Source organism: Pseudopodoces humilis, chromosome 3 (genome assembly GCF_049639895.1).
Source record: "Pseudopodoces humilis isolate 2021_Gansu_Grassland_sample_001 chromosome 3, ASM4963989v1, whole genome shotgun sequence".
In the NCBI taxonomy this organism is placed as follows: Eukaryota; Metazoa; Chordata; class Aves; order Passeriformes; family Paridae; genus Pseudopodoces; species Pseudopodoces humilis.
In genome coordinates this window covers 36,972,588-36,994,831 of record NC_142202.1, presented here as the reverse complement: position 1 = coordinate 36,994,831, position 22,244 = coordinate 36,972,588, and the positions used below count along the sequence as shown (strand labels likewise).

At 40.7% G+C, this 22,244-nt stretch overlaps 1 protein-coding gene across 2 annotated transcripts; it reads left to right on the top strand.

Moving 5' to 3' along the window:
• The first annotated feature begins 194 nt into the window (after positions 1–194).
• On the top strand, positions 195–18,169 carry TSLIG3A (tRNA splicing ligase complex subunit 3A). 2 transcript variants are annotated; one of them, XM_014256000.2, is made up of 9 exons: positions 195–481; positions 686–764; positions 3,700–3,848; positions 5,386–5,520; positions 8,311–8,495; positions 10,712–10,792; positions 12,094–12,210; positions 14,620–14,787; positions 16,304–18,169. In XM_014256000.2, the coding sequence occupies exons 2-9, from the start codon at positions 712–714 to the stop codon at positions 17,051–17,053; spliced, it is 1,638 nt and encodes a 545-aa protein (XP_014111475.1). In that variant the 5' UTR covers positions 195–481; positions 686–711; the 3' UTR covers positions 17,054–18,169. The 2 variants fall into 2 exon arrangements, with proteins under 2 accessions (XP_014111475.1, XP_087909852.1); XM_088053726.1 differs by lacking the exon at positions 195–481 and adding an exon at positions 561–579.
• Positions 18,170–22,244: the final 4,075 nt, after the last annotated feature.

The following is a 22,244-nucleotide window of genomic DNA, read 5'->3' as shown; positions in this document are numbered from 1 at the left end:
GGCGTGCCGGGATTTGTGGTCCCGGCCGTGGCGCGGGGTCCTGCAGGGTGGGGACGCACTCTCGCTCCCTGGCGCAGTTTGACCCTTCCGCCGCCCCGTCCTCCCCCCTCCCCCTCCCGTTGCCGCGACGCCGCTCGCCGCAGCACATTCCTGCGCGGGCTGCGTGGCTGGGAGGGAGGAGTCCTTCTTCCGGGTCTGCCCGTTCCGGCGCCTGAACACAAAAGTGAGATCCTTGGCTCGTCCCGGGCTCTTCTCCCACAAAACCGGCCCGTTGTCCGGCCTCGCACCCATGTCCCGGTTTAGCAACGGCACTTCGATCGGCGGATAGGCGGAGATCGCAGCGGACGGAGGCGGCGCCGGTCAGGCACCGGGGTGTGCGGTCCTAAAGAAGCCGGGTGAAGAGTGCGGCTGGGGGCCTGCGGCGCCGCGCTCCCCGCCCTGAGATGCCAACCCGGCAGTCGGCGGCGCAGCTGCGAGCGCGGTGCGTGGTGCCGCCGGGCTGGAGGAGGAGGGCGGGCATGGGCAGCGCGGAGAGAGGGTCTGCGGCGCCGGGGGCTCTCCCTCACGGCAGGGCGGGGGGTGAGAGTTGAGTCCCCCTCTCGAGGCCGGGATGGGCTGGAAATGGGGGGAATGGCGGGCGGTGGGAGTGCGAGTACTGGTGGCGCTGAGTCCCGCTGTCGCGCAGGTCCACCCCTCGTACTCCGCCGCAGGATGGAGTTCGAGCTCCTGGAGAACGATGTGCTGGAGTCGCTGGAGGACCTGGGGTAGGTGTCCGGGGCTGGGGGTGCGGGGCGCTCCCGGTGTGGGCCGGGAGCAGAGGGCGGCCCCACATGGGACACAACGCCGCTGTCCGCCCCGCGCAGGCGGGGCCGCTGTCGCTCCGCAGGGCCGCGGCTCCGGCAGCGCCTGGAATGGTCCCTTTTCGTCAGAGCCACCCCCAGAGCGGGGCTGGCGACGATGCCCCGAGGCAAATGGACAGGTTTTTAGCTGCACGGCCTTGGCGAGCGTGTTGCTTCTCCCTGCGAGCTAGTCGCCTTGGTTCTTGTATGTCATCTGGTTCGTTGCTCCTCAGTTCTGCACTCAGCAGAACCTAGCTGAGGGTGGGAGGGGATAAAGAGATACGTCAGACAAGAAAAAGCTTTCGGACTTCATATTTAGTGGGGGGGGGGGGGCGGGGAGAGTGGGGAAGTAAAAATAGTTGCAAACGAGCAAGTGTCTTTCCTTTTTACATTTTTAAAGTGTAATCTAGCACAGGAGACTTTTGCTGTGTAAACCTGTTACTTTGTCGGAGTCAGTAAAGGTTGCATAAGTAGGAGAGGGAGAGCATGGAGGACACATCCGTCTGTAAGCTCACATGCCTGTAAACTGTTAAGAGTTCAGAGATCAGGCAGCTACAATTTCACTTCTGCTGCTGGTTCTATGCAAACAGCTGTATTTACTCACATTGGCCCTATTCCCATAAATCACTTTGTGGCTAGAGTCATTATGCTCCAACAAAGATTGTATTTCCAGGCTAAGTTAGTGATGATAGTTGCAAAGCTTGACAAGTAGGCTTCTGTTTTGGCAGGTATTTCTCTGGCTGAAATGTGAAAAGGCAGCTCTGCCACAATGAAAATACTGTGACTGGCTTATTTTCTCTGTCATATGTTTAAAGGGATACTAGTGGCTTGAAGGAGCTGTGATTTGTGCAATTATAGAGAGAAGGCGTTGTTGATTTTTGACATAAATAAGTAAAGCAAACAGTGAAAGCAGATGAACAAATAAGTTATATGAAGCAAAATTTGCAACAGTGAAAAAAAAGAAAATTTGGAGGATGAAAGACATGAGACCTCAGCAATATTGGTAACAACTGGGAAAATTACTGCATGTGTCTAAAGGACTTCTGATTCTTGGTGTCTGGAAAGACTGGGGTGTTTGAGGCTTTATGCTTTGGCAGTAGCTTCGTGGTCTTCATGGTTCAACTTACTTTTTCTCATCGGATACTGAAGATATTTCTAATGTATCACATGAGTTTTTTTCTTACAGCATTACATGTTAGTGAGCTCTTTCTTTTTGTTATTGTGCTCAAGGTGTTCAGATGGTGGCCTCTTGTCTTGTAAATCGGTTTGTTGAACTGGTGAAAAAGCAAACATATGGGATAGCACAGTGTTACCAAAAGAACATAGCTCTGGAACATGTGCTATTGGCAGAAACAGAAGGAAAAAGCTGCTTGCAGTTAGGAATCTGCATGTCGGATTATTGGCTAGATTGATGTGTAGCTGAAGTCATAATTATAAGAAATAACACACTCAAGATGCTACCTTTTTAAAGAAAAAGTTCTAGTAAAGGTGCCTCTAGAACATCTGAGCAGGGATTTAAATCCCAATCCTGCCAAAGCAAAAGGCTTGCCATTGCTTCCTTTCTACTTTGATCTATAACTGGATGCTTCTGTTCTGAGTCCCAGATGTTCCCAGACCTACACATGTAGGCCTGAAATGTCTGTGGGATGGGGCTGGAACTTGCTCTAATTAGCCTCTTGAAGAGTCCAGCCTACTGTGGTCATGCAGTAGGGTTGTAATACATGAGATTACAGCTTCCCACCAGCTGCCAGCAGATTAACTGTGTCACAAATCAAGCTGCTCTGTGAGGTAAAAGTTATTTTTGAGTGTGGCTTCTTCATTTTACTTGGCTGAAGTAACAGGCCACTACAGTGAGTGCCAAATCCTTTGTGTGTGGTATTAAGCACAGGAGCAGAGTGAGGAGAATTACATTTCAGTTTGAGATGTTTTCTTTTATTCCTGAGGTTTGCCAAGAGACTTGCCTGGACTCATTGGATTGTTGTGGTATAGTGGGTGATTTTACCCAGAAGTTTCCAAGAGAGAGTTCTGTTGGTTATGAGCATTCTTGGATGTCTTTCTCTTTTGGGGGTAGTATATCAAAATAATATTATACCTTTTTTTCTAAAATACTCAAGTAAACTCTCACATGTGCTTCTACCTGGTTAATAAGGCAGCCTTCTCTCTACTCTTCATTCTCCCCCTGAGAGATGATCAGTACACAAATGACCTCAAAACTATGTTTTCAAGGATCTGATCAATAAACTCATGCTTTCTTTACTCTAGGTCTGATTTTTGGCTTATTTTGCTTATGCAAAGAACCAATTCCATTAGTTTTTCTTGTGTATGTTTAGAGAAGTTGCTTTTTCAAGAGAGGATATTATTATGCATATCACTTTTGTAATGTTTCTATCAAAGGCTTTGTTTTGTAAGGCAACTCTTTCATGCGTGATAAGAAGTGACAGAAAAGGTGCACTTGTTAAGCAGTAATTATCCAACATACCGTAAAGCAGTATGTAGAGCTCAGGAAGGATTCTTTGAGACTGCAGTTGCCCTGGATAGGTCTATTGTCAGTAACATCTTCAGATGGAGGCAGAGAAGTTGCCACTGTACATGGTAACATTCTTGAGGAGGAAATCTTTGATGATATTTTGTGGCACAGTCTCTGATGGTAAGTTAATGTACACACAAATTCTGTGTTTACACCGATGTTTTCAGTGTGGTGCTTGCTGCAGTTTAGTCCAGGAATCACCACTCCAGGAGATCAGCACTGCAGATGTATTGTGGTTGTAGCTCTCAATATGTATACAGCATAAAATAAATCTATCAAAGTACATTGGTCACAGCAAACATTAATAAACTGTGCTTTTGTTTTACTTCTCAGTTACAAAGGTCCATTGTTAGACGACGGAGCGCTGGCTCAGGCAGTCTCTCATGGAGCCAGTTCCCCTGAATTCACCAAACTCTGTGCTTGGTTGGTATCTGAGTTACGGCTGTTCTGTAAACTAGAGGAAAACGTGCAGGCAACCAACAGTAAGTAGTCATAACTCCAGCACAAGCATGCACTTACTGTGTGTTCTTGCATGCCACAGAGATTAGGGCTGGCAGTGTCTGTTGTACCAGGGAGTGTTGACTGCACACTGCCAGATTTTGGATATTTTCCACCTCAAATTTGCCTAATGAGCAACCAGTAGAGGTTGAAATAATAGTGGCAATCAAACATTTTCCTGAAAATGTTTTCCTTCAAAAGCTTTTTCTTTTAAAGTTCTTAGATGAATTTAGGGAAACTCTAATGCTAGTGCGGTATTTATTAGATTGTGAAAATACTTTTATTTCCATGCTTCTGTTTGTAATTTTTATGTCAGTAGTACTAGTGTTCAAGGTAACATTCTTATGACTACAGTAACCATATTTTCTTTTCACTGTTGGTTCCCTTAACTTTGTGCTTGCTATGAATTTTTCTCTCTTCATGAAATGCTCTGAGAAGGAGCTTGAAAATGGTTTTTTGTTTTTCATTTTGGTGGAGGAAGCAAACCTTAGCTTTCAAAGAAAAAGTTATTTTCCTGTCATTACATTCTACAGCTTAAATTGTTAAATTGGTATGATAACTCATATTCCTGAATATCTAATACGTTAACTCATAATGCCTTTATGAGCTTAGCTTTGTATTTGCTCATTGGCCAAAGGTTGCTGCCTTTTGCCTCAGCATCTGTTACTTCCCTTTCTCTCTGTTTCTGACCTGTTCCTTCTTTGAGTGTATTTCACATTCTTTCTCTGTAACAGTACATTCTCATCCCTTTTAGTAGTATAAGGTTCCTATTCTATGTTTTGTTTAAAAATACAATCCAGAAGTCTTCCAGCACCTATTTCAAATTCTTTAAACATGTGATAGAAACGTGTTAGCTGGAGTGCTGTCAGGTCCTATCTTCATTTTGTATGTCTTGAGTTTGGGAATAGCAGACATTTGGGGTCGAAGTCTCTTTCCAGAAGATAAAAGATGTTACTTCTCATCACTGTGTTTTTTTTACCTAGCAAATTCTGATTAGTTTCAGTAAATTTTGACAGAAATATCAGTCAAAGGTTTGGTTTACGTGACTTAATTATTTTTAAAAATGAAATTATGAAATAAAATCAGTTGACAAATGTGAGTTTACAGGGAGAAGTAATAGAAAATGTGAGAACTCATAAGCCATATTTATTATTCATGATTTTGTCATAACCATCTGATACATTTGTAATGGGAAGAGATAATTGATATTTAAAATAACTCCTGTAAAATTTATGATGTTTTTGATATCCCCTTTCATTGCAGAAGTTTCCAGTGCCTGTTGTAGCTTGGAAAAGCTGTCAGTGAAACATAATTTTATACTAAGGAAGCATATCATGGTTCCAAATAGGTTGTGCTGTGTCTTGGAGGAACCCAAGAAATTCACTTGGCCTCCATTAGAAACAGGTCTTAATATTAAATGCAACTCAAGCAAAAGATTTATTTTTTTAAATAGCTAATTCATTCTAATCATAGTCCCATAGATATTAGCAGTGAATGAATGATTATTCTTTTCTTTCTAAGGTCCAAATGAAGCAGAAGAATTTCAACTTGAAATGAGTGGGTTGCTGTCTGAAATGAACTGTCCATATGCGTCATTAACATCAGGAGATGTGACAAAACGCCTTCATAATCAAAAGAACTGTCTCTTGCTGCTTAGTAAGTTAAAAGGGTGCTTTCAAGCAAATCTGGCCTTCTGTAAGATTCACAGTACTGTTTCTTACACTTAATGAGATACTGGTTTGTTTACCACAAAGGTAGTTACCTAAAAATATGCATTATTTTTTCTGTAATTTACAGTGTCAGAGTATAATATTTCTGGCTTTAACAGTCAATATGGAGTGAGTATAAGATGAAAAATATTCTGAGTATTAACCTGTTTCACATTCATGAGCAGAAAGTCTGTCCTATTACTTCTCAAAAGGTGCAACAAAGAGGGAATTATTTGAACACTTGTGCCAGAATTTAACCACTGAACTCTATTTAGCATGGTTGTAAAAATGACTACTAACATCAGATGCATCATAATTTTAGAGGCTCCCTCTAAAATGCTGTGATGACTTGCAAGGTGCAACAAAACTTGTGTTTTCATACACTGACGGCAGTCGGAATTGTTATGAGAGAATGTTTTATCCCAACTCCCAGTTCTTTTGATCATTATCCTTAGTAAACAGCTTCACTGTTGCTTTCTGCTGACTGAAAGGAAATTAACATTAGCATGGTGATTGCTTTTCCATCCATCAGATCTCAATAGCTAAATTGTTTTTTTTTTCTGCTTATGAAATCTTAGAGGAGAAGAAATAGTACTTAAATTTGTTAAAGGTGTGTGATATTACGTCACATTGTAATAAAAAAATACAAGTCTCAAAGTTAGAAACTGTAGTACTAATTTTAATCTCATTTTAAATTCAAGAAGAGTTAATGTTTTATTTGCTTCCTCAGTTGCTGCTGATTCTTTAAATTTTCAAAACAGAAATTTAGTTCTGCCTTCATCTGAGATACAAGAAATTAATTACAGAATAGGTTCCTGTATTTCAACAGTAGGAGAAAGATGATTAGACTTAATCTGAATTTTTTTTGGGTTTGTAGCTCAATCTCCCCTTCAGCTTGTTTTCTATAGGCCAAGCCATTCAATAAATTTGGCTTGTCCATGACACACAGTTTATCCCAGAGGTCCTTTGGGATGTACGTTTTGGTCATATAAGGCTGTGTTCAGGAGCTCTGGTATCCCATCTGGCAGGAATACTGTGTTTAGTGTCAAATGTGAAATTGCAGTAGTGCCAAACTCCTTTTTTTGTGTACCACTATAGTTGCATAGCTTACTTTAGCTGCGTTAAGTGAACTTTTTAGGTATCCTGTTGTATGTGAGCCATAAAACTAGGGTTTTTTTTCGGGAGAAATAGGATAACACTCTGTAATGAATGCCAGGGTATTTGACATTTTAATGAAATGCAGCACAGTTTATGTCACTTGGAAGATGCAGCAGTATTGCTGAGAGAGGAAAGCACAAAATAAACCCAAATGGTTAGGATTGATTGACTTAATGTGCAGTGTCACTCAGATACAATGTTAGGTACTGGCATCCGCAAAAACAAAAAGTACAAGAGTTTCAGGCTGGTTCAGAAGAGGTGTGCAAAAAACAATCACCATCTAAAGAACATTTGTCTTAATGATAGACTTTTAAAATTCATGTTGTTGTCAGAGGAGGTTGAAGATAGCTTAAATGCGATTTAAATTTTTGGAACAAAATTCTCATGCTAGTTTCCTTTTCAGTAGGCCTGAAAAGAGTGTAAATAATTGAAAATTCAGTGTAAGAAAAACCTGTATAAAGTGCTGCTGAAAGAACTTACAAAGGATGCATCTCTGCTTTACGTATTCTAAGATTTTTTTTTTTATTTATAAGGTATTCTGTATCTTTAGTAGAAGATATTCTAGAGATCTAGAAGGAATTCTAGATATCATTAAAATGCTGTGTTCTTTTCTTAATCTTTTTATCTGTCCCAGTTTTATACATAATAAGCTTCTTTTGTATAGCTGTGGGTTTGCTTCCCTGCTCACAAGTGTGTCTGCAGTATCAGTTTCCCTTATTTTTCAAAGCGTTTTTGTACATTATTGCTATGGCCACTCACTATGGTTAATGAGAAAAGTGCTGTTAAACTTGTGCATTTAAAAAATTCAAACCTTAAAGTTGTGACACCTGCAAACAAAGGCTGTTTATATCGTTGTAAATTTATATCACTGTAAGTGACACCTGATGCTGAAATTCTGGGCATATACTTTGTTCAGAAATAGTGATTTTGATTTTTCTCTTCATGTTTCATAAAGGAGTTACAATGTAATGATAGGTTCTTACAGTTCTGATATTGAAGAAAACTTCAGCTATTCTAGCTTCTATTTCATCAGTTACAGCTTTCCTTTCGGAACTTATTGTAAACATGAATTCTCAGTAGTATTTCTCAGTGGGATTATTCTTCCACTCTACATTTTGTGTGGGGAAGTGGATGAGATTCATCCAACATTTCACTTCTCTCTTCATGTTTCCTTGCTTGTTTCCTAGAGTGTCAAGAAGTGCTTGCTTGTCTACCCTAAAATGCACATCCCAGTCCCTCATCCTGCTTGTTTCCATGTTCTAGTTTCCTGCCTTTGCTGGGCAAAACCTGAAGGAAAAGAGCTGTCCTCTGTTGAACTGTAGGATTAAAACCTGCTGGAATCATAAGATTTTTTTCCTTGCTTTAATTGGTTGTACTAAACCTGTCCTCTATTTGTTGTGTTTCTAGCACTGAACTCATAATTGTTAATATGAGTGTTCTGTAGATACAAAATTTCTATCCCTCACTCTGTCTAAAACAGTCCATTTGCATGTTTGTTGGTTGTAAGCACTTGAGCTTTCACTGGCTCCAAAGTAACTCTGCTATATCTGATGGTCAAATCTGATTTTTCTTACCCCAGCATACCTCATCTCAGAACTGGAAGCTGCCAGAATGCTGTGTGTGAATGCCCCTCCTAAAAAAGCCCAGGAAGGAGGTGGCAGTGAAGTCTTTCAGGAATTAAAAGGCATCTGTATTGCTTTAGGCATGTCCAAGCCTCCCGCCAATATAACGATGTTCCAGTTCTTCAGTGGAATCGAAAAAAAGGTAAGATCCAAAGGAAGAAAAATAGGAATATTTATGATGTTACTGTTTTGATGGAAAATAGTTCTGCTACCTGAGCGAGATTTGTCTCTTGTGGAACTCCAGTGTTTGAATTGTGAAGGACAGTTAATGTGTTTTTACTGCATGTGCAAAGAGTCAGAATTTTGAAAATTATTTTAAAGGCTTTTTCCATGCCAGGGCATGAGGTCAGGGACTGCTGCTGTCATCACCATCCAGGGTGACTGCTCTTGGTTTTAATGCCATCACTTGCTGCAGAAGACATAGAAAATGCTCAGCTTGGGCCTCAGGAAGAATGTTAAAGAGAAATGTTTTTCAGGAAATACACCTAAACAAATTTGTATGGGAACCTAATATTTACAGACATTTTTGTTAAAAGGTGGTGTAACTAAAGTAAAACTTAACACCTTTACCGTAAGACTTCATCAATTCTTGTGATTACATTTATTTTTATTCTTTCCTTTGTGTGTTCTCCATGCTGTTGTGATCTTTTTAAAAAATAAATTTACTTTTGAATAACTTCTATAAATCAGAGGAATTAAATGGAATGGAATGTCCAGTGCACAGACCAAGGGTCGGGGACAGAAAGCTTTTAAGTCACATTTAGTGACTGAATTTGTGAGATAGGGGAGAGCAGAACAGCAGAAGACAACCCTTGTTAACTTTAAAGATCAGATATGGGTCCCTTCTAATGCAGAATATTCTGTGATTACAGAGCTCCCCAAAACATTTTCTGAGTTTGACAGACCTTTTAGTTGCATTTTACCAAGAAATTGAGAATAGTGTTTTGTTTCTATGCAAGGTATCAGTTTGGTTTGACCTTTCTAAGAGGAGGAGGAGGAGGATGGTTTTCCCTCAGAAGTCCAAAGTGTAGAATGGAAGCAGTTTGTTTTCTGGTTTTGGAATCACTATGGGCATTACACAGACACATAAGAAATGCTGTGCTTCTATTTTATATAAAAGGTAGAAAATATTCATAATAATGGACAATGCTAGGAAGCTTTGCTGTTGAAAGAGTCTCTAAAAATACAGAATATGAAGTAGATTAAAATCTTTAATCTGGAAATTCTGTTGTTATCCTAACATACTTCTCTTTTACACTGTCTAGTAAGGTTAAATGAATATTCTCTCAATGACTCTATAAGCCTGCCTCCTCCTTAACCATCTTTACAGCATAATGAAATGCAATCAGGAATTTCTAACCTACAGTTTTAGCAGAAATTGTATATAACTAGTGTTTACAGTTTGAATACTTCACATGTTAGCAGTATTTGAGAATGAGAATGTAAAGCTGACTAATAACTGAAAAACTTATTTCACTTTGTAAATGAAAAGATATCAGTGTTCTTGTTTTTAAAAAGTCTTAGAATGTTAATATTCTGATTTAATGTGTGAAAATCAAGCTAACTTTTTCTTCACACATATGTACTACAGTTTGAAGTAGGATCTTTGTGTAGTTGACTCTCTTTTTTAATGTGGTAGATCATTAACAAAAGGAACTGCTGATACTTGAATGAACTGCCTCTGCTCTTTGAAAGCACTTATGTTTAAAATCTTAAATTAATTTGGCTCAGTACTATTGGAAAACCAGGTTACTGAATATGTTAGATCACATGCTGGAATGAACAAGTTGGTATTTTTTTTTTTTCCAAAATATTTTGGAAGTTTTTGTCACTGCTACTCCATTTCTTCCCCCTTGAAGTCCTAAGAAATTTTTAGATGGGATCAATTTAAGTTGTACCCAAACTCCTAAAATGCAAGTTAGATTTAAAACTTCATATTAAGATTGTTCTCCTTTTGATTGTAGAGAAGGATCCTTCTTTGGGTCATGTTATATTTCACATAGTCTTAATATAAGCTCTTTGATACAAATGTGGGGTATTTTCTGGATTAAATAGATGATATGTAGAGTAATCCTTCTGGCTTCAAGAGTAGCAGTACCTCATGGTGTCTTTAATTGTAGATCTATTCTACAGTCCCTTCTCTTAATTTTTAAATAATTATAGCTGAGACTACCAGAAATCTAAAAACAGTTGCTTTCCAAAAGAAGTGTGCTTGGCTCTCTATTCCAGAGAAAATAACTTGATATTAGAGGTTGCTGTGTCATGCCTTTGACTGTCCAGTAGTCCTGTCTTTTAATTTGAATCTTGAAAAAATAATTTTTTTATCCAAGGCTAATATTTTTATATGTCTCCTAACAGCTGAAGGAAACTCTAGCAAAAGTTCCGCCTAATCATGTTGGAAAACCTTTATTGAAGAAACAACTGGGACCAGCTCACTGGGTGAGTAGTTGCAGGTATTAGAGCCCATTTCCCTTTTTTAAGTATACAAAGTATTGCTCTTGATTCTGAATGCTGAAAAATTATTTTTCTCTGAAGACAAGAAGATAATTTCTTGCAGTATAATATATATGTTGGTGCAATAAAGGTACAGCAACTGGTAAGATCTTACATGAATCTCTAGGTCCAGGTGCAGGCTAAACTTTTCAGAATGAGAGATCTATTGATGATATGATTGGTGATGGTGCTGACCAGTATGTTTTGCAGTAGCTTAAACCTTCCTCTCCTGCCCTTTGCCAGCACTGTCTGTGTGACCTGGTCCTGCTGAGATGGTGTCATGGCTGCTTCTTTTTAGCTAAACTGTGGGTCTGGTCATAATGGCCCCTTCTTTTCCTCATTTGGAGTAGTCTGCTTCCTTCCTTGCCTCTCCAAGAGGCAGTGAGTATGCAGGTAGGAGCTGCAGGGAGACATTGTACACCCAGGCTTTGGGGCTGTGATCTTCTCCAGCTGGGGTTTGTCTCCTGCTGTACTAGGAGCATGGTGCCTGGGTTAATCACTGCTGCTGCACCAAGCTCAGTGCTATGGCAGCTGCTTCAAGACTTCAGGTCTCTCTTGTCTCTCTTGCTTAAGGCTGAAACACATCATCTTCCAGCAGTCTGCTTCCTTCAGTGCTTGTATTGTTGAGACTGGAAGTGGACCCTGCTGCCCTCCCTCCAGCCAGGCCTCTTTAAATAGAAGTATTATTTTCCTAATGGTGCATATCTCACCTGCTGCTCTAACTAAACCACTGTCTGCTACCAGGTGTTTCTCATGACTAGTTTTTCATATAGGACACGTTGTTGTTTTGCCTGTAGACAGACTGTGCTTTAATCAAGATTGTCTTAGAGTACTGTATGTACTTTTAGTCCTTCATCTTTGCTCTATCTTTGTCCTTAAGCTTACTACTTTTTAAGAGGGTACGGGGATGTCCTGTTTCTTAGGAGTTATATATGCCCTTGCTTCAGCTTGTTACCTGTAGTATCTTCTCACCTTTGCTTCTCTGTCCTGGTGGATGTTGAGAAATGCCTCAGCAATCTGTGCAGTTTTTATGCTGTTAGAAATTGTAGAAGGCTGAACATGAGCCTTGGAAGCTTCAGGAAAATAACGTCAGCAGGCACAGCTTGGCTGTGAGTCTATTTGACAAGGTAGATAATTGCAGTCTTAAGCCCTGCATAGTGTCTTTGTGTCATACTCTCTTCCATCCACATAGTTTATTAAGTAGAAACACTTTAATCTATAGTTTATGTTGCACATTTTTGTTTCAGGAAAAAATTGAAGCAATTAATCAAGCCATAGTCAACGAATACGAAGTCCGAAGAAAACTGTTAGTCAAACGTTTGGATGTTACTGTGCAATCCTTTGGCTGGTCAGATAGAGCTAAGGTACAGACAACTTGCTGTGAAGTCCTGGTTGATGGTAACCTTTATAATAAGTATTTCTGGAAAACTGCATCATTGTATTGTCCTTCATGAGCCAAAAATAACTGCAGGAGTTGTCTGGTTTTGTTTTGAGTTTATAAAAAAATTTATGACAATGAAAGGTGATTAAAAGTATTTTACTTAAAACTGATTTGTTGGATGTTAAATCAGACTGTAAAATGAGAAGTCAAACTGTGTGTAACTACATACCAAAGCCACTGGAAAAAGTAGAGATTACTGATCCAATCATGTTCAGAGTACCATAATGCCAACCATTAAGTGCTGTGTCTTGTGTGATGGTAGAAAAACATCTTCCTGTTGACCATCCCTTATCTTTGTGCCGTCCACAGCGATCAGATTTCCTTAACTCAAAGTGTGTCTGCAATCACAACTCCACAGATGCACATGAGAAAAGCTGCTAAGGCACTACTTGTTCTTACCTCATAGACAGGGTAATGCTTTATGTGCTTCTTTTGTCTTTGAACCGTGCAAGTGGCTGTGACATGAGATCTGTTCTCCCTTGAGTACATGATACATAATCTGCTTTTAGGAATAATTAGGGTTTCTGTATTTCCTATGTGTCAGAAAGAAATTAAAGGATTTAAAAAAATAGTACATGTAATTTATTTTCCAGGACTAAACCAGATCTGCTAACATGGTCTTAAGTATGCTGCTGACAGTGTTTGAGACTGAGTTATTACTGAGTGGCACATAGAATCATTGAGTGCTTTTTTTTTCTAAAAGCAACTATACTTTAATAATAAACTGTGACCTGTCCCATTTTCTGTTTCATCATCTGAGTCGGGCTTCTACTGATGCACTCTCTATTAAACCTTGTATTCTTCAGGCTTTCTAGTAGATGACTAAAGAACAAGCTGACTGTTTAAATATTTTAATAGTTAATAAAAATGAGTAAAAATGTGAATTATGTTTAAAAAACAGGGATTTCTAATTGTGTTACAGCTTTGACATCTTTATCCATGTGGTTTTGTTTTATTTTTCTAGGAATTCTCAGATATTTTTGAACTTGACTAGCCACACAAAATATCTTCATAGAACCCACAAATTGTATATATGCATTTATAGCTATAAGAATGCAAATATTTTTTTAGAAACATAACAGTACAAATTTGGGGAATGTTGCTGTAGTATTCCAGACATAAAATGCAGTTTGCTTTAAAAGTAGCTTTTAAGAAGATGATAAGTTTGGGTTTTTTTTATTTGAAAAGTATCAAATACAGAAGTATGACTAAATAGCCACTTCTCCAGATAGTGGAAACAACAGGGAAAAAAACCCTTGCAGGGTTTATTTCCTATTATTATGGATTTTTTGAAGTTAAAATTTCAAGTTTCACTTAAAACAGCATCACAAGACCAAAATACTGTGCTCAGAGTTGAGTCAAACTTACCAGGGAAAAACACTCTGGTAAATACTTTTTGCTTCTCCTACCTTTAGCCAGTGTCATATTCCGGTTTTCTTTGGATGGAAAATAAAATTTTAGGATTTTAGAATGTGGTCCTAAGTTTTTGCACTGTTAAGATATGTTGGAAAACCTGATATGCCTGTCTCCACTGCTGTCATCTGCATTCAGATGGCAATCTGGTTTATCCTAACTGCATCACACACTATATTCTGTTGATAGCTGCAGAGAGATGTAACTTGCGTAGTAACTCATGTATAGTAGCACAGATTTCTCCTGTGTCTCAGCTGGAAAACATTTGAGGTGTTCAAAAAAGCCAGAATGGTTAATGCTGAAAGGCAGTAGAGGAAGAGACATTGTGTACAAGGCAAAGTTGAGCATGGGATCTCATTTCTAGCTCTGCCAGTCCCTCTCGGTGCCTTGTCTTTGTGAAGAAGCTGACTGGAATGAAGAGTGAAAAGAGTTAAGAAGACCTTTTTCTGCTGATAAGTGTTGGAGATGGGGTGATGCTGGCCCAGCTGGAATGGGTGCAGATCAGAGTGAAGGCACAGAAGAAGGTCTGGAGGCTAAACACAGATGTGTTTTGCTTTCAGTATCTTCTGGATTCTAGCAGTAATTTCTATTAACTATATGGCACACTTCTATTCTGTGTTTGACTGCCTGGAAGTAATACAGTCTGCATGTATATAGTGTTAAAATTGTCAGATCTTTGTTGTCTTAGCATTTCAGTCAAAATTGTGTTTCCTATTTACTTAAGAAAATAATGTGACAAATGCTAAGTTTATTGAAGTAATCCTCAGTTATAAAGTGATTCTCACTGATTTTTCTTTTTTCTTTTGATTTTTTTTTTCTGTTTGCAGTAATGCCTTGTTATTCAGTGCTGATTTGATTCTTTTGATGAGATGTCCCATTGCTTTAATTGACTGGGTTTTATTTTTCTTTGCTCCAACAGAGTCAAACAGAAAAACTGGCTAAAGTCTACCAGCCAAAACGTGCCCTCTTATCTACTAAGTGCACTATATCAATTGCAAATCTCTTGGCAGCTCGGCAAGATCTGTCAAAGATTATGAGAACAAGCAGTGGGTCCATCCGAGAGAAGACTGCATGTGCCATCAATAAGGTACCTTTGGTGACAAATGGCTTTTTCTTTTAGGAATATTTAAGTAACCTGAATGTAGTAATAAATCCTAATTTTTTTCAGGATTGTAAGTGGAATTTGGAAATAAAGGATAAGAAATTTGGTGTTTATATGTTCCAGATAATGCATCAGTGGATTATGGATAGTGTAATTTCAGCTGTTGAGGTTCACAATGCCCCTTCTTTGGGGCAGTCAAAAATGCTTGGATTATTTTCAGTGGGAGTAGGCCTGCTCTGTTTTACCAGAATTACTGAAGCCATTACCCTGCTCCTACCTGATTCTGTCACCATGTCTGTGTAACACCTACATAGTAACTTTGCTTCTGGTCTGTGTAAATAGAATGTACCAAGATCACAAGGCAAGGATCCCACAAATTAGATTGGCCTGGCTACACAAATAGATTATAGTCAAGTGTATAATAATGTATAATTCTAATAATACATAGTAGACATAGTAGAAACATGACTTAGACTAAACAATTGGTCTTGTTTTAAAAATTATGATTTTACAAGAGTAATAGGCTCACAAAAGTACGTGCTGAACTTGCAGCTCAGTAGCTATGTACAGCAGCATACTTGGTGCTTTAGAATTGTGGGGATAGGTGCATGCTCTTCTACCTTCTGAGTATCAACTGTACCTCAGGTAAAGTTCTAATTAATTTAGGAGAGAATAGTGGTGTGCTGATTTGGCCACAGCCCATCCAGCTCAAATAATTTCTGCACCTTTTTAGTGTTGTTGGTGTGTAAGAAATTAAGTAGTTAGAGAGATTGAGTCTTATCAGACTGTACTGTGTGTTTTAGCAGGAATGCAGTACTGCCGTGCTGCTGATGCATAATCTTTTAATTTATCTCCATTATCAATAGTAAATGTTTTCCAAGACAGTAGCATGAAATAGCAAAGTAGTCTACTTCTTTTGAAGTTCCTTTGTTATATTGTTTTATATATATATACTTCAAGCAGTACAGATGTTCTGTCCCATTTTGCCTTGCTAAATTTTTATGGTCACACCATCCTTAGACAACTAAAGACCTCTAGAGACTTGCTTCTCTCTGATCAGTGCTGTCTCTGACCTGTCATTAAGTTTCTGCATATCTTCACTAAAAAATGAAATCTTTTGTCCTTTATTTACTAAGTCAGTGGCTTCTGCAGCAACTCAGAGCACTGTTTATGAGAGAGACTCTGTCGCATTGTACTTGTGCTTATCTGAGTTTAGCAGTCTGCATTAATAAAGAGTTAAGGGAAAGAAAGTGGTGTGCCTGCTGTTTGAACAAACAGCACAGGTCTCCTGACTTGTTTTGTTAGCAGTGCTTCAAGTACTAGATAATGCCTGTTTAACTTTTATTATCTGGAGTCAGAGGTCTGTCACATTCAAACACACAAAATTTGCCTCTGGATGTAAAAACCTTGGAGTGGGTGCTATCTGTGGTGTGTCTCAGTAAATGTGACCCTGGTGTGAGGCGACACAACTCCTATGGCAGTTTTCCCTTTCCCTTTGCAGGTGCTAATGGGCAGAGTGCCTGACAGAGGAGGAAGGCCCAATGAAATTGAACCTCCACCTCCTGAGATGCCACCGTGGCAGAAAAGACCAGAGGGTGGCTCGCAGCAAGGCGGTGGCAGAGGAGGAAGAGGTGGCTACGACTCTTCCTATGGAGGGCGGGGAGGTTATGACCATGGGGGTCACGACCGAGGAGGAAGAGGAGGCTATGACTCATCATACGGAGGGCGAGGAGGTCATGAACAAGGAGGCCATGATCGAGGGGGACGAGGAGGACGCGGTGGTTATGATCATGGCGGCAGAGGAGGAGGAAGAGGAAACAAGCTTCAAGGAGGCTGGACAGATGGCGGAAGTGGTGGCTACCAGGATGGCAGCTACAGGGAGAGCAACTACAGAGATGCAGGTTTTCAAACAGGTGGCTACCATGGTGGTGGTGGCTACCAAGGAGGAGGCTATGGTGGCTACCAGTCGTCTTCTTATTCTGGAAGTGGCTACCAAGGGGGTGGTGGCGGTGGCTACCAGCAAGACAACAGATACCAAGATGGTGGGTCCCACAGTGACCGAGGGGGTGGGCGTGGAGGAGGGAGGGGTGGCCGTGGCGGTCGCGGTGGCCGAGGAGGTCAAGGAGGCGGCTGGGGGGGCAGAGGTGGGCAGAACTTTAATCAAGGAGGGCAGTTTGAGCAGCACTTCCAGCATGGAGGTTATCAGTATAATCAGTCTGGCTTTGGACAAGGAAGACACTTCACCAGCTGAGGCTGCTAAAAATTTACACTTCAGCAGAGCTCACATAATAGAAACCTGGTTTCAGAGGCCTGACTTAAATGCTGCTTGAATTAGTACAGGTTTGTACACAGCAGGTGGAATCTCTTTGGGTGGGATGTTTTGCATAGAGCAAAGCACAACTTTGTGTAGACCTCTCCTCCTCACCCACCTCTACTGTCTTAATGAAAGACATTGTCACTACCCCCTGCACCCTAAACATCAACTAATAGCCATGCTTTTTGGATGTTGGACTGGTTCCCTCTGCTCAAAACACTTTTGTTCTAAATGTGCCTGCTGTGTTTGCCTTCTATTTTGATTTGGAGAAATACAAAGACCACTCAAATTTGTCTGTTACAGTACTCAGTAGAAATTCTGCATTTCCCCCCCAAATCATTGTTGGGGTACATGTTCTAAACCTGGAAGTGTTGCTTTTCAGCTTGCTGACTTCTCGTTTCAGTCACGGTGACGTTACAGCGCGTGTGTGCGCTCACAGGGGTCTCCTCTGACAAACGGGGTTTTTGTTATCTGAGCTCTTCTGTGGATGCCATGTTCAGTAGCCTTATCTCCCGCTAAACAGTGTTTTCCCACCCGCTCAACTCTGAAGACTGACTGCCGCCAAAATCTGCAAAGATTCATTTCAAACTAAGCTAAATTGTGAACAGATAGTGTGTGTAGGCCTGTAGTTAGGTGTAGCAATTCAAACTGACCTGCATCCATCCAAAACAAGTTGCTCCTCCTCCAAACCTAATTTTTACTTGAAATCAGCTAGAAGAAACGAAAAACTGAAGTTTATTTTATTTTCAAATTAATACCACTGGCTCAGCAGATCTAGGGCAATTTGTTTTGGGGGTTGTCTTTTTAAAGAAATGCACTACGGCCTGGGAAGATTAGTTCCTGCCTGGGGGAAGCCCTTTTATTATTGCTGCAGAAAACAAAACCTGGCTGAGTTTGGTGTTCTAATGTTTGGGTTTTTTTCTTTACTGAAAGCCACATAATGCTTCTTGCTGGGTTTTTTGTGTACATAAACATTGTCAAAAAGCTGTGAAAGAAACTGGCTGAAGGTGTGCTGTTGTATAAAAGGTGAGCAATAAAAGTATCTGTATGTTCTGTTTGCTTTAGTTTCTTTTCCTCAACAGTAAAAAGCAGTTGCTACAGTAGCTGGGAATTCATGGGGATTTCTGTTTTCTTCATCCCTTTTTTTATTTTATTCTGTTTTTTATTTTACAGTTGTCCCAGCTGTACCATACGCTCTGACTTAGTGTAGCAGCTCATAGTACTCTTGCTGTGCAGTTATTCTTAGGCTGCGTGAGCATGTGTTTCCTGGGTTATGTTCCTGCACGCCATGTGAACTTGGTTTGCTGCTTCTGGGAACTTCCTGATGCTCCCCAGCCTTGTGGAAATGTTGATTCTTACTACCATGCTCTCACTGCAGCAGAGGCTGTGATGATGACAGTCTGTTTTGTCCTTGGGGATGAATCCAGACTGATGCAGGCAGGACGAGTTCCTAGGCTTACAATAATAGCATAAGTATCTGAGAGAATCTCTGTAATGCTGATGTTGCTGTAATTCAAGGTAATCATGTAAATAAGGTAAAAAACAGTTTAGAACTGATACGCCTGTATTTCATGCCACAGTCAACCTGAAAATCTGATTTATTGTGGCCACTAGATGCTGCTAGTGATTCACGGGTTTGGAAGCAAAGGTCCCTGAGAAAGGCGCTTGGGAATCTGACTTAATGGCTTTTCTCCTTGAATGTTTCAAACAAATTTAGCAAGTCTGATGAGGGAAAAGCATTCTGAATTGAATCCGGGTCTATGATGATCACTGATAGAGATCTATTTAAAACTGAATGATGCAGCTTCACAAAGGCTTATTGATGTCTTCTTACAGCAGCATTCTCCAGAGAAGGTGTCTCCCATGTGGGAAGGTAATACCTTGTCATGAGCATTAGCTGGTGACCAGCTGCATTCATGCAAAAATAATTAGTGGGGTTTTTTTTTTAAGAATTAGGGTTCCAACAGTGGGGTCAGTCCTGGATTAGCAAATGTAAAGAGATTGACAAATTAAAAGAGCCCTTTGCTGGGAATATAATCTCTTCAAGCTGACAGCTTCTGCTTTTCTTCACACTTCTCACTGCAGAGGATGGTGTTTTCTGTCAGTGCATTAAGAGTGCTGTAAACTTGGTCCTAGCAAGAGGGAACTCCGGAGGCTCTTCAGAGAGCCCTTGCTGGAGTTATATCAGCACCTTCAGAGATTGCTTTCTGTGCTAGAGCTGCCAGTTCCTCTGCAAGTCCATAGCTCTTGCTGCAGTGAAGAGTCTCGCCTTTGCACATGGTGACATGGTGAATTGATGCTGGGGTGGAGTAGGAGCTTCCCCTTCCTCCTCCCAGACAGCTATTTCTCATCAAAATATGTTGCTTCTCCTCCTCCCTCTTCCAGGACTTAGGGTAAGCCAGGTCCCAGTTGCTGTTTGAGGGGGAAAGTTAAAAAAAAATCAGAAGGCAAAAACAGGAGGCTTTACTCTTCCAACAGGAAAGAAAACACTTTGCTTCTGCCAGCTGTTGTTGTTTTTCCTTACTCTATTGTTTCCTCCTAGTGTGCTGTGACGACTTTGTTCCCCAGAGAAAACAAGCTTTGTATATGTGGAGAGAACAGCTTTGATTAATGAAAGCAAACAGCCTCTGCTTTGTTATTCTCTGTATGCTGCTCTGATATTTACTGTTTTCTAAACATGGTTCCTGCACTGCTGCACTGGGAGGAATCTCTTAAATAGAAGCTGGGAGAGGAGAGATAGATTGTGGATGTTATTAGACTGTGGTGGATTGGATGTACATGGTTGCTTTCATTGTGCATCATGATCAAAAGCAGAACTCCAGCAGATTAAGAAGGCAATTAAGTAAGCAAGCAAGGGGAACAGTGTTCTTCCTCTTGGCCTTCCTGTTCTTGCCACTCTTATCCCACAAGCTGTAGGCATCTTGTTCTGTTTTTTCCATCTGCCTTTTTTTCTCTAGCAGCTTTTGTTTCCTAAAGGCTTCACTTGCACTGCCTTTCCGTTCTCTCTGTTAGGATCACTGTCTCTCAAGCATTGTCACTGTGCAGTAACATAACTGTGGGGAGAGGGGGGCACACTTGCTCCCCACATCAGGTGCATTACTGTGTGACTTGGAATACCATGATCCATATGCACTGTACTCATAGTTGGGTTTTCCTTGCAGGTCTGAGGAAGAGATAAAATTTATTAATTTATTTCTTACTCTGTGTAAGGGAGTACCACAGCAAGGGAAAGTGGGTCAAACTGAGCTTGCAGCATACATCACTCACCCCAGAGAGCCTTTTTGGCTTGTAGCTGTTCCCTGAGTTGTTTCCTCTTTAGCTGGCTGGCAATCTCTTGCTTGATGTGATTCCTCTGCTTCAGCAGCCAAAATCCTGAAGTGTGCAGCTCCATGGTGATGTGCCACGATGGTTGATGGCCCCAGAGGGGCTCCTCAAGCTACGGATTGAGTTTGTCAGCCAGAGCATGTGGGTAACCTGCCTTAAGGCTTTGGCTGTTCGTCTCCATGAAACTTATTTGCATATGAATTGAGGAAAGTGGCAAGTGCCTCAACCTATCTCAGGCTCAATTAGAACCTAGAGGCTTACCAGTTAAGCATCTAAGATAGGACTGAGGAGAAGGGAAGAAAGATTCACGACAGTAGATAGTTATGAGAGGTGGTTGGAGCTTGAAAAGTCCTGTGGTGTAGTATTCCCTGTAGCAGGTTATGCACCTAGGAAATTAAAATTAAACTGCTGAGGTGTGAAGAATGCAGTGGGGTATAAGGATTCTCACTAGGATCTGATGACTTGAGTGTCCAAAAGACTTGTGTCAATTATTGTGGTACTAAAAGTTAGTTAATTTAGCTCTCTGTTAGTTTAATGAAGACCTGAAAACAAAAGCCCTCAAATACCTTTTTATTGCACATAGTTTAGTCTTAGTGCTGCTATATTTAGACTGCAGTGGAGAGTCCAGGTGTTGTTGACTGTCAGGCTTGTGATTCTGCTCTCTCTGAACTTCTGATTTCCCTGGACAACAGGAATGGTACAGATGTATCAATGCATTTTTAAGGTGTTGAGCGTAATTTAGCAGTCCCAAACAAACAGGCTCATGCTGAACTCCAAGTTTGATTTCTCAGCCTCGTAGGCAGCCCTTAGGTTAGAGTCACAGCAGTGTTGTGACTGGAGAGCAGTACACCAAGGTGGATCCCCTGTGTAGACTCTCGGCGTACTCGTGTGCTTGCTTACTTCAGGCTACAACTTTTCAAGGGGACACAATCTGAAAAAGCAACTGCTATTACCAGCTGTAAACATTGCCTTCTCCCCTCTTTGGCCAAGAATAAGTCACACCTCTAATGGCTTGACAAACAAGGGTAGAAGGGAAAAAATATTTTTCCTTTGTGTTTACTTTGTGCTTTTTACAGCTCTGACTGCTCTCAGTGTCATTGTTTCCCCTTTATTGTCCAGTAATTTCCCCTCTTGTCCACGTGGGTCTTTCCCACAACAGAGGGGAGAAAAACAAGTACAAAATGTAGAAAAACACTATTGTAAAACCAAAGAAAGAGGGAGTCTGCCTATGATGTGGGCAGGTGGAAGGTCATAACTCGTTTTCACACATGAAGCAGAGATGAAGGTGATAAGGCCTCTTTAAACTTTCCGGCATTAGCTCCACTCATGGAAAAAGCAGACTTTTTGGCTAAATTTCATACTGCCCCAGCGGTAGCCTTTTGCTAATGGCTTTTCTGTCTCCTAGGACCAGATTGTCAGCAGCTGTAAACAGCACTTTAAAGTTCAGCACACAGATTTTCCAGTGAGTTTAGCCTGTTGGCTGCAATGTTTATTTTGAAAATCCAGATTAGTGCTGATAACTCAAAAACTTTTTCCAGGGTTGCATCCATTTCTGCAATGACCCTGGGTGACCCAGCTCTTTTGTCAAGTCTTTCTTGAGAAGTACTTGTAACTATTTTTTTGTGCTGTATGGATGTTCATCAGTTAGCAGGCTGATGCTGAATGAAGAAAACCTTGATTAGATTTTCTTTGTGCTGTAACAGTCACAAAACAAACAAACCGGAAACAAACCCTTGTTTCTCCTGCCTCCTGTCTCCACAAAATTTGCATTCAGTCCTTCCTTCCCTCCTTTCTTCTCTCTCTC